The 12,892-nt window shown below is 44.1% G+C and overlaps 1 protein-coding gene across 3 annotated transcripts in view; it reads left to right on the top strand.

The window, feature by feature from the left end:
* LOC119167263 (uncharacterized) overlaps positions 1 to 5,852 on the top strand; it is a 35,171-nt gene extending 29,319 nt beyond the window's left edge. For all 3 annotated transcript variants that reach the window (XM_037418717.2, XM_037418718.2, XM_037418716.2), the window contains exon 7: positions 2,806 to 5,852. In XM_037418717.2, the coding sequence (XP_037274614.2) occupies positions 2,806 to 2,877 (72 nt within the window). In that variant the 3' untranslated portion in view covers positions 2,878 to 5,852. The remainder of the gene's footprint in view (positions 1 to 2,805) is intronic.
* Positions 5,853 to 12,892: the final 7,040 nt, after the last annotated feature.

Here is a 12,892-nt window from a genome sequence, read left to right as displayed (position 1 = left end):
GTGAAAAGTAAACGTGCATTTAATGAATTAATTTAAAGAAATATTAACGTCCGATTGAAAGAAGCGTATTGCACTTTAAGAGCACTCTACTAGTGCAACTTTCAACTTCATTTGACGCTACAATAAAACGTGACTCTAAGCGAAGGATACATAGAAAGCGTGCCTCAATACATTCAATAAACACTTCAAAAATATATAGGCAATATAATTAGAGTCATATATGAAAGTTGTTACCGTTGTGGGAACGTTGTTCCTTTCATTCTCGTCAATGCTTCTTTCTTGAAGGTGTCCGAGATATTTATGCGTTAATTTTGCACGTTATTTTACCATAGTGATGGTATGTAGAAGTAAGTATATTGCAGCAAGGAATAGTACACGTTGCATTACAGACATCATCTGTTTTTCATGTTACTTTTCCTAGTCCGCTAAAAAACGACTCTGCGTACCAGATGACCTTATTTCCCTCAAGCTGGTATATTTCTAGTGTTTTTCCCAAGTGGTTCCAAGCCAGAAGGAAGAGTGGTGCTAGGGGGCCTTTCTTTTTTTTTACTTTTATTTTTCTGCTTCTTTTCTGGATCCATATTTCTCTTTTTTTTTTGTCATCTATCTATCATATGCATATCAAAAGTTTGTCGTCTGCCTCTGTTTCTTCGCACTTATTTCTTTCTCACTGTATCCATTTCTGGGCCTTCTCAATTTTCTATATTGCTGTTCCCCCCTCTGTCTCTCTCTGTTTCTCTCCTTTTTTCCTCTTTTGTTGTATTCTTCATGTGCTTTCATCTCTTTCTTTCTTTATTTTGCCATAGTTCTATCTTCCTGTTTCTTTCTATCACTTTCATTCTCGCTTTTTTTCTTTTATTTTGCCCCTGTGTATTTTCTTATTTTCTATCTTTTTATGTATATAAACCCTTTACTTCTCTGTATTTTTCTCTCCTTCTTGCTTTTTCTCGCTTTATCACGTGCTTGTATTTCTGCGTACCAGCTGTCATGCGAAGAGTGCTTGCACGTCCTCTCCAAAACAACACCTCCCTGCCTAGTATTGGCCCGGCAACGCTTTCATAGCAAACACTGTTAGATTTTTATGGTTTAAAAATGCTTGTTTACATGAGGCGAAAGCTGCTTGAGTATACTTATGCACTACTAAAGAAGTCGGCATATTCACTACTCAATACCAACAATTTACTCGTCGCAAAATCACTAACCTCGTGGTAAGTGAAGGTAATACATGAAGGGCCACGCCATTACCTAGTGAACATCACTATATCTGGCTGCTGTTCTTCACTATGCGGACAGAAACAGCCCTTAAATCTTAGTAAGAGTGCTGACCCAAGTGGAATATATTACCCTTCAAGAGGCCAGTTTAGGTTTATATGTGCCGTGTACACTGTCCAATCAAGTTGATTCTATTACAAAAAATATAGAAGAGAAAGCGAAACGCTACGCCACTGCCCTGTAAGTGAAATCAGCAATCTGTAGTTACTTCATGTAATTAGTTGACGTCACAACTCACACAGACGAGAGCAGACCCCAAGCGAGCACACACAATTTTGAGAATTCCCATTTACCCACCTTTCTGTTTCCTTTACATGCAAACTAACGGCAGCTCGAAGCCTTTTCATGTACCTACTTTGGGAGAGCACACATTGCGCCAGCCATCTGTTTTAAAATTTTGAATAATGATTGACGTTCTGTGCCCAATATGTTGCACCTTATTGCTTGCTCATATGTTTGCCATCTCGTAGCGCGAACCTGTAACGCTAACGTAACCAAAAAAGTAAACCTCATCGAAATTTTGTAAGAGACTCGAAATTATAGAGCAATATACTACGACACCTACATGGCGTCTGAACACATTGGTGGCTTAATATTTACCAAGTGAGAAGACAAGAAAATTCCTTCCTGATTTGTAATGATAAAATGCGCAAACTCATGCACTTATACTCGCCGCATACGCACGTTTTCAAAGAATATACAGTGCCTGATTTTTGTTAACTTAAATTGACTTTCACGTTAGTTGTGAATATGTATAACAGGATGCGAAAGCACTATCTGATTTTTCATATATGCCACTAATGCCTTATCGGGGTAAGTAGAGAATTGCCATATACAATGACGTGTGTTATTCCGTTCGTTTCGATCAAGCACGCCTTCAGATTTTCTTATACCTACACAATCAACCTGAGACACCGTCTTGAAAAGGGTCATAGATCACTGAATCAAAAGGCTCTCATGTTTTTTAGGCCCAACCTCATCAGAAACAAATGATTATGTAATAAAAAGAAGATGGCATCAAACCACAGATTTCTATAGTGGTGGGGCGCCGACCTAGATCCTTCGAATTCGAAAATTGTCTGTTTTGTTCACACCAGTGGGATGCTGTGTTTTCGTCGATCTTAGTTTAGTTACTTTCATGTAATAGTTATTACACTCTTAGTGAACTGTGAAGTTACACTTTTATTAAACTGTGAATGATCACCTTTGTGACTTTTTAAGCTTCATTAGTTTATGTTCTACATAGTGCATGGCGACCCAATGAAATGTTTTTTTTTAATACAAGGTTGGTTTTCAGTGTATGTTGGTACTGGTTACCTATATTTTAACTTAATTTAGTGCGCACGGAAGACAGGGACAAGAAATAGACAAACAAGCACTGACTATTTTTTACATGTCTTTACTTTTTCTTGTCCATGTCATGTGTGCGCGCGAAAAGAAGTTAAATATGAATACATATCAACTCACCAAGCTATATATATACAAGTTTTGCGGCTTACCTTATTAATATCTGTTCTTTGTTTCCTCACACAGAAAACTTTCCGGAAAATGAAGGCAGCCGACAGAATCAAGCTCCTAGCTGCAAGTTCGGACGAGGAGTTTTGACCCGGGACGTGAGGCTTTGCTCTCCACTACGGAAATGTGACTCTGTCAACGCAAAGATGGGCAATGGAGTCCGATACGTGACTGGGGCTCCCCTTTGCTGGACTGATGCATTGAACATTTCATCATACCTCATCACCCTTTGTTAATTTCTGAAACTGCGATATTGCAAAAGCACGCTCTTTCCAGTGACGAGTAACGACCTCATTTCAGCTCACAGACGTGCAAGGAACTAAGCCGAAATCGACGGAAACACGATATCTGTGAGAGCATCCCTGACAAGTTCCAAACTTGAAGGTTCCTGCCTCAGTGACAAGCATTTTTAAACGTCTCATCTCACCCTAAAAGTGGCTGTTCCGAGCTGTGATATTTATCCGGTGTTCGGCTTTTTCACGCCACCAAGAACTGGTAAAGAAAATTAAGCAGTACTGTGTCATTAAGGCAGTTTCATTCATTTTATCGAAGCGTTTGTGAAAGCCATGAGTCATCATTTTAGTACGTTTTCAGCTGAATACTGTGCAACATAGGCACATTGTTGAGACGTTTAAGCGGTAGCTGTTATCACTAGCATGGTTAAAGAAATCTTTCACTGAACCTCAATTATTGCACAGAAGCTCTAATTTAAAGAAGGATGCGATTTTGATTCGAATGAGAATGGGACTTTTTAGTAAGTGGAGGTGAAAAGTCGTTGGAAACTTCATGGTGCTCATAGCTGTTAACATTTCTTATTACCATGTCTGTTAATGATTTGAAGACGCTCGCAGTAAGGCGTGGTAATTATTACCAAGGACTCCTTCATGCCTATGTGCAGGGCGATTTCTGAAACAGTCAACGCTTACGTTGGTAATTCAGGGGAAAATCTGATAGTGTGTCATACGTTGCAGTCATAATTTATTGAATAAGTCTGTCAGCAAACAAGAACTAAAAAGGAGTTGGTGTCTGTCAATTCGCATGAAGCGTTCTTGGTGCTTCAAGTACTTCCTTGCTTAGAGTCAGCGTGTAAGAATGCGCTAAAAGCTTCAGATAAATCTAGAGCTCAATGTGTACTGGCGATTGAATGCTCACGTGAGTCTAACGTGCAAGTTTACACACCTTTTGTGCACAATGCCCCCTGCAGTACAAGCTTTTACTCTTCACAAACCACTTCAGCTGTTCCCACCGTGAGAACATGTTACTGCACATACACTACGCGCTGTACAGCCTGGATACTTCCTTATGACGCTACGCCCAGCGGTCATCTATAATACATTATGCCAATGGTGCCGAGAGAACTGAGCTGCACATGCGCTACATTAATTTACATTATGGGAATGTTTGTTTCTTCCGTGATTACACGACGTGCATTGTAAGCTTCAGCCACTCCGACAAACACTTGTATATGAAATCTAGAGGCATAGTGTCGCAAGAGAAATGCCGGCGTTACAGTGGATTTTGAGGCACGAACGTATGTTATATGAGATTCTTTCAAGCTTTCGGAAGCATCGCGTGGATTCCGCAGACGTCATTATACCGATAAGAAGTTCGGCCTGACGTTGCTCTGGTTAAACTTTTTCCTGTGTGCGGAAGGTTAGCGCTGATATCACGACACGTGGATGAACGTACCAGGCAATCCAGCTCTTCGCACCCATTCACTTCCCCGTGTAATTTATGTAACCAAAAACGCGAGCATATAACTAGACTAAAGAACTATGGCGAAATGAATCACTTACGAGCAAGGTCGCCTCTTTGGCCACCAGCGTGTCCATGGCCCTTCTAGCTTTGGTACTGATACTTGCATTTTCTACGAAACTAACTCTGCATTCATGACATTCTGCATATTTTCTACCTGGCAGCGTATTTTGATCCAGAGAAACTCTGAAAAACATCCGCAATCATAAAGCTAGTGTGATCTATCAATTTACTTCACCTGCTTCGGATGTTAATAGGTCTGTTCGCAAATATGCACAGAAGTTGCAAAGCTGCTGTATATAGCTTTCATTTTTTTAAAGTACACCTTGAAATATAGCTTTACATAACCGTATCTAGCAGTCGGAAAGAGCTCATGGCAAGAGTTTTTTTTTTTCGATTCACAAGAATTTTTTGTATAACTGCCCGTTTTTGTAGCTATTTTATTTCCATAACCCTTTGGACATCCTGTGTAGCCTGCTGTAATCGTCACTGCTCTGTTATTGCAGTGGCATCAGCAAAATGTCAACATCTGGGCAAACTTCAAGTTGCATGTGAAGTGTCGGTTAAAAAACAACAACACATATAAGACACGTTGCACACACTGCGCTGCATATTGGTGGGCAGGCAGGTAATTTTCAGAAGCAGTAATGCACCTCTTCAGCTTTTATGTGACTGCATGTTTCCAGCGATGAGAGTAGTCACGGTTGCCCACAACACTATTTTTCTTCCGATTTTAACCTGAACTTCTTTTAGGTTGATTTCGGTCAATTGTTAAGATCACCCCTCCCGGCAGAGTTTTTCCATGTATGGTGTTTTTCATATCTTACTTGTATTCATGTTGGTGTGGCTAGAATCTTGCTGCTGTCGTTCCCTTGCGTAGTAATATGCTTAAGTGCAAACTATGCCTATGTTTCGTCTTTCTTTCTTTCCGTGTAAAAGGATATCGACCATCTCTCACAGTTATGTAAAATATTTCAAAATTTCACTTAACACCTCTCCCAGTGATAGAGGTGGGAAATGCGGATGAGACTTTCTAGTCAAACTTTTCCTGCACTCAGCGTACTGAGACACTCCTTCGCGTGACCGTTTCGTTACACATTTAGCCGCTACCTTCCTCTAGTTTCGGCGCTTGTGAACTTCTTTGAGTGGATGCGTAGTTATATTTCTTGTTGCTTTTTTTTTTCTGTATATACTGTGGCTCACCCATGTACACTACGGTGAAGATCCGAGAGTCGTGGCTGATTGCGATGTGTACAGCTCTTTTCTGTGCGTACGTTCTTAAACTGAATAAAGCGTCCATTTGATGAAAAGATGCGTCAGTTTCGGCTGATTCCTGGTCTAGAAATATGGATACCATAACGCATAATAAAACGGGTGACCTACAAGGTGTGGCCATTATAGGTTGTATCACAGTATTTCATATTAGCAGGGTCGACCATTGAAAGTTGGATGTTTTGTGATATGTGGTGAGACATGTCGCATCTAAATAAGTGCCGTTATGACTTATAGGTCGTCAAATAAATAACATAATATATTTCACAGCTACATCTCGTATAAAATGTCAATAACAGCCCAGAGCCAGGGAGTTTAAAGCACACGTAGAAAGAAACAAAATAAAAATAAAAGAACAAAACGCTCTGAAACAGCAGAACAATGAAAGTGAAAAATGGAAAAATAAAAAGATATCAGCAAATTCAGAGGTTGTATACGCAGACCATGCTCGTACCGCACAAGACATCTAATCTGATTGCCAAAAAAAAACTTTTGTAACAGCAGTGGCGTTCAGGCTGGCCGTAGCTTGTGTAGCCTATGAGATAACTATCATCGTCATGTACAGGTATGGTCCACAGAGTTTGAATATATCATACTCCTCAGCAATCGTTCACCATAAGTGAAGACAACGGATAGTTCAACAAATGGCTCCGCAGTGACGGCGGAGAGCCGAAGAACCCGCGTAGTATAACTAAAGAATACCGGGCAACGGGAAAAGAAACGCTAGCTGTGAGAATACGCTGAAACCATGGAAGCCCTACGCCTATGACAAACTGCCCGTAGATCTACGAGAGGAGCAAACGTGCGGTTTCAGCGCGTCCTTCCGTCTCTGGAGTTCGGACATCCATGTGTCTGTAACTGCCTGTGGCTTAACGCGAACCTATTTACGCCGAGAATAAACGCCAAAATGACCTACCATGACCTAGCTAAAGCCTAGCAAAATGGATATGGAACCAACGTACAGAAAAAACCTACACCCCCTAGCTAGAGAGAAACAGCGCGACCAGATTAGTCTTCGAAACTGTCCAGTTTCGCTGTTGCAAGCCTCGCGCTGTTTTGCCCTCGCTAAATTCTGTCTGAATGTAGCGAAGTGAAGATGCTTCTCAAGTTTGTTGGCTCGAGACTTGCGACATACAGTCGTCCGGAAATACATATAACAAAAATTCACATTCAGTGGACTTAGTATTGCTTGAAGGGCCCCTGAAACACTTTTTTTTTGAGTAACCATGGAGTTCATTCACAGGAAAAGTGTATTGCTTCACAAGTTCAACGCCGAGAACATTTTAAGAATTCATCCAGTACGAGTGCAGCTGCAAAGATTTGTCACACGCTCCAATCACATTCTGTCTTTTCTCGTCCCTACGGAAGCGCTGGAAGCTAAACAGGGAGGAATGGGAAGGGCAAACAAATACCGTCACGCGCGCCTCGTGACTTTGAGCACTTTTTTTTTTCATTGAATACGCAGTTTTTTTGTTTGTTTTTTCAGTGTGATCGAGCGCGCACGGACAAGTGACGACCTCTCACGGCGATATCTGTAACAACCGAGCGCGCCATGCCCAAATCAGCTAATGGCTGATAATGGGTCGTGTACGGGTTATTTTTGGGCATATTCCGTGATTTGTCGAGGGAAGAGAAATCAATTTTTAGCTGACTGATAATTTATTGCGAATTCTAGGCCACGTGCTGGGCTATAACATTTGCCTCACGTGTTCTCGGAAGCCTCTACTACCAATCGGCATCGTTTTCTGATACGCTCAAAAAGTGCTGCAGGGCCCCTTTAAAGGGCTACTCGTAAGTGCTGGAAAATAAGAACGAAAAATCCAAATCACTAATTTGACAAGACCTCTCGAGGGGCAGCCATTCCCAACGGTTCAGTGCGCACCCTCCAGTCCCACTGACAGGCGTGACCATCTGTTTAGCACTGCGCAAATGCTCCCATGTAAATGGTGGCTATTTGAGGGCGCGCACTATTGGTCGCGAGATCGAGCAGAGTCGCCACCTGGTGGCAACTGGCCGAAGTGTTGATTGATTTATTGATATGTGAGGTTTAATTAACGTCCCAAAACCACCATATCATTATGAGAGACTCCATACGCGTGAGCGTACACGTGGTAAACGCAGTGCAGCGCAAAGCGCCGTCAGCTATTAAGCTTTCCTGACTAGGCTTATCGACTATCCCAGATTTCATGGTGAAAAGAGTAAGAGTAGAAGAAAATATGCGTATAAGGTGCGAATGGCGGTACTGAACTATTCGCACAGATATGCGGGCTTTCTATGATATTTCTTTCTTTCTTTTTAAGTACGCAAATGACAAAGATGTAAATAAGCAGTTCAGTCACGCTACAGCAGTGCGTAGCCAGTGGAACACAAGCTAACCACGTACAAACAACACAGCAAATGCGTGATTTAGTGCGAAAGCGTGAAGAGAGTCACCCAGTGCGAGCATCCTTATGAAAGGCAGAATGCGCTTCACTCGCGGGTAATAACGTTGCATAGGCGTCGCGCATCGATTCAGTAGAGAAGAGCGCAGACATTAACAGTAAACTGTAGGCAACGCATTTTATCCGCCGTCAATCGGCTCGACAGAACGCAATGAAGCGCCGCTGCGTGTATTTGTATAGGAGGCTTGCACGGGGGCGTGGCCCACGAGATGGCGCCAGCGTCGAAGGGGCAGCGTATCCATCTTTGTGGTCTCTCTCCCGGCCGCCGGCGGCAAGCAGTCGCAGAACGATCACCCAGGGGTGTCCGTGCGAGATTCCCGTGGTGATAACGGTGAACTGTGCCGTATTTGGTTGCTACAACCACTCGAGTAAGAAGCCTGGTCATGCCCCGCCGCGGTGGTCTAGTGGCTAAGGTACTCGGCTGCTGACCCGCAGGTCGTGGGTTCAAATCTCGGCTGCGGCGGCTTCATTTCCGATGGAGGCGGAAATGTCGTAGGCCCGTGTGCTCACCTCTGGGTGCACGTTAAAGAACGCCAGGCGGTAGAAATCTCCGGAGCCCTCCACTACGGCATCTCTCATAATCATATGGTGGCTTTGGGACGTTAAACCCCACAAATCAAATTAAGAAGCCTGGTCACAAGAATGCGTCTGATGTCCATTCCCAAAGTGATTGTAAACGAATCTAAAAGGTTTGTATGGCTCAGCCAGACACTATACCATGTGTGCATTAAACATTTCATTTCTGGTAAGTGTTACACACCTATGCAACATCATCGAGGTTTTCTTTCGTGGTGAAAAACTTAGGTTTTCGACACGTGCAATGAAGCTTTGTTTACGCAGCAGGAGACGAGCGCACGCACTACGTCCGAAATCGCTGCTTATCAGCGGCATCATTTAGGTAGGAGCGGCGTCTTACTGATTTCGGTGTGTTAGTAAACAGTCAGCGACGCAGTCCGGGCATGCCGCAGTGCATTCTCGTTTACCCATGCTTTGACGAGAGCGCACTGCGTCGCTGACTGTTTAAAAGAATGGTCAGCTAAGCACATTAATGTCGATCACCTAGGATTTAATCAATCCACACCGTAGGTGATCTCTGGATTCACAAGTGCCCGACGCGTGGCGTTGGACCCTGCAGCAAAGAGTATTTTTGATCGTAAGCGGCTTGGGCTCAACCACGAACGAACTATGCCAATTGTATCACCTCACACGTTCTTGCTTCGTGAAGCGACACCTCCACGGTGAAAAAAATTCGTCCGAGCGCTGAGCAAGGTGAACCCGTCACGTTTCCGACGACGAAGCGGTGACCGTGTCCGAGGTCTCGAACTTGTTGGACCCATCCGCTAGTCACATAGTTGTGGACGTCTATCAAAATATAAGCTTTAAGCTCGTTCCTTGTTGCGAAGCTTGTGCCGCCAACAGGGTGGTCCTCAAAGTCCATGAGCTCGATGCAGGAATGACACTTCACATCACACACAGCTTCATCGCTACTGAAGTCGAACGGATTGATGTTCGCCTCAAATGTGAACCTTATGTTCGCAGCGATGTTTCGCTGGACCTCGGAAGTCACGCGCATGTGAACTAAGTCGCATTTCATCACGTTGGTACCGTATGTAGCGGCACGCACAGAACCTCTCACTGCCACTTGCTGCTTCGAATCGGGCACACCCAGACCACTGACATAGCGGTAGAGGCGAACGCCACTAGCGCCTGAAGCCGATGACGTCACATGCAACCCTCCCATACATGCCACCGACCGCTGGTCCCCACTTTCACGGGGACGGTGCTGCCACCTATAGCCCGATCTCACCGCAAATATCGTTGCGAATCGTTGCCCCTGTTCGGGTTTCATTTGACGCCGATAGCACAGCATTCTCGCTGAGTGGGCGTGAAAATGCTTATGCCCTTTGAAATCAGGAGACGCCCCATCATGGGGATGTGGCCGAGCCAAGCTGGGTGTGTCCCAGCCCCACTTATTTTTCTTTCTTTTCAACTACTTATGATCGGCCCTCTGAACTGAAATACAATAAAAATGCGTTATTTCCCACTAAAGGGAACCATGTGGGGATGCGAAGCAGCGTTTATGTTCACTTGTGTTTCCATTGCTATGTGTTCGTGTATGTTTTATTTGTGTGTGAAGTTGTGTATATGCTATATACCGCTTGTGTTAACCCTCCCCCCTTCCTATTCATGTGTATTACCATGTGCGTGCCGCAAAGGTGAACAACCAGCGCTGCTAGGAGAGTGCAACGATGCGAGCGCAGCAACGGTACGAGCTCACAGCTGTGGCGGAGAAGTTAACGGGAGAGGAAAAACAAAACTAAGGTGGTACTGTGCCACCTCCTCCACCCCACCTCCTCGCGCTCACACGAGGAGATGGGGAGAGTTGGCGCGTGTGCATTGGGGGAGTGGACGGTCACCGAGGGACGGACACGGCCGCGAGCAAAAGCTGCTTCGCATCTAAAAAAGACGCTTGTGATGAAGGAAGGATTTAAAATAGACCAGAAAAAGAGTACTACTGGCAGCGGCTAACTGTCTGGACATGATTATCCTTGATCGTACATGTTATCTTTGCATTTCAGTAAGCAAGTGCCCACTAGCCCAACAAGAAGTTTCACTAAGTTACACTCCCTCCGAATTTATTTTTTCCTCCAAGCAAGGAACCGAACCTTCAACCCGTGCATGGTAGTGCCTGCTAATGTCATACTTCTGTTGCGATAGCCAATACAGACGGTCATGTATGAAAAAAACTGAATGGCACAACAAAACATCAGATAACCGGATAAGAAACAGCAGATCTCATTGGAAAACAGGGCATAGAAAGACATGTGAAAGTGGTGCTGTCGGAGGTCACATTCATGCATACCTGCAGGTTTCTCAACGCACGCCGACGCAGATTTTCGCCTCGACCAACGTATGCAGCTGCCGCCACCAACATCCCACTCTTCAAAACTTCGCTGATGAGCAACAATTGCTAGGGTTCGACGTGCCAAAAGCATGCTATTGCCACGCGCTGACAAGATATGTGGTCTTGAATGCTGACGAATTCCCGAGTCGAGTGTGCTTCGGTTGCAGTGGCGTTGTACGCATTTGCTCGCAAATATATCCTGTTAGTTTCTTTTCTTCTCCCTTTACTGCTTTGGTGGAGGTGCTTTTGACCAGTCACCAGGATTGTAGCAACTCGCATGTCCAGCTCTTGGGGCTGTACAGCGGGTCGTACCCTACCTTCTCCGTCAAACGTGTTACGGGGAACAATATATATATATATATATATATATATATATATATATATATATATATATATATATATATATATATATATATATATTTATATGAGGCTACGATGAATGGGCGACGTGGCCTGGCTCATACCCCATGTTTATTATATCTTTCACTTCTTCCTTCTCTGCTCTACCGACCATCGCTTCATACGTCACACGATTCCCCCTCCCCCGAAAGATGGCACTGGTTACAAACTATAACAAATTAAAGAAGTGAATGAACAAAACAATGCCCAAATTCACAGTTTCACGTCCAGACGGAGTTCCACAATCTCTTTAAATCTTCAAGGCCGATTGAGCAGTCCGATGAATTTTATGACAACTCTGTTGGGCGAGGTTGACTGTTGCGTTCTGGCCAACTAAAGCACGCCTTGAACGTAGAAATTACTGATGACACAGCGATTCTCGTCATGAATGAACAAGGGTTGAAGTACTTGTAATATTTGAGAGTCGGATGTCGTAGGCACGAAGTTCTTCATCGTAGACGCTGCTTTCTTTGTCATGGCTGAGACAGAACGAGTGCTTGCAGCCTGCATGTGCGAGAACCGAAGCTGATGGTATGATGCCTTTGTTCCTATATTGTACACGTGGTAGCTGCACGTCTCTTTCGTAGCTTTCTGTGGTCTTCTCTCAGTTTGTTGAATCGTAGAAACAGCGTTGAGAACTGGTGCAGGACACTTTGTCGACGTTGCTTTCTGCGAAGATGGCTTAGGCATCGACTTCGTCTTTGCTTCTTTAATTGATGTTGTATCTGATGATCTTTCAGCCAGAAGTGTACTCGTGAGGAGGTTTCACTTGATCGTTGTTCTTGTTCGAGTAGCCGTTGCAGTTCTTGGAGTTCGTGAAGTTGCCTTTGTTGAAATTGCTCGTCTTCTTGTGAAAGTTCGTCAGATGGGCCTCTTTCAGGAACATGAGTCTGCTTTTCTTTAGATGGTGATGTGATCAGTAGATTGTCGGTAGTCGACACTGTACTGCTAGGCTTGTCCTGCGATGAAAGCAGCGTGATAGGCTGATGAGAACGCTCCCAAGATGGTTGTGAGTCATCCTTGATTGTAAATGCTTCTGTCAGTTGACAATGCGCCGGCGTTGGTGGATTCGAAATTCTTGCAGTGCTTTGACTCACATGTGTGTTGTCACTTGACGATGAGAGCACAACACACATGGCTTCAGGTGGTTCTGATGGCGTATGTTTTTCTTTTTGCAGCGTAGTTAGGCTGACAATGTCTGTCGAACGACCCTGGTCAGGAACGTCAGGGTGGGGGCTGGTATTGCGAGGATTCACCAGCTCGTCATACGTAAATTCCGTCACACACTCGAAACCATTTGGGCCTTGTGTGTGACACGATGCATCAAGGCATT

This window comes from Rhipicephalus microplus, chromosome 6, assembly GCF_043290135.1.
Source record: "Rhipicephalus microplus isolate Deutch F79 chromosome 6, USDA_Rmic, whole genome shotgun sequence".
NCBI classification, from domain to species: Eukaryota; Metazoa; Arthropoda; class Arachnida; order Ixodida; family Ixodidae; genus Rhipicephalus; species Rhipicephalus microplus.
The sequence above is the reverse complement of the archived record's forward strand: the minus strand, read 5'-3'. Positions and strand labels throughout refer to the sequence as shown.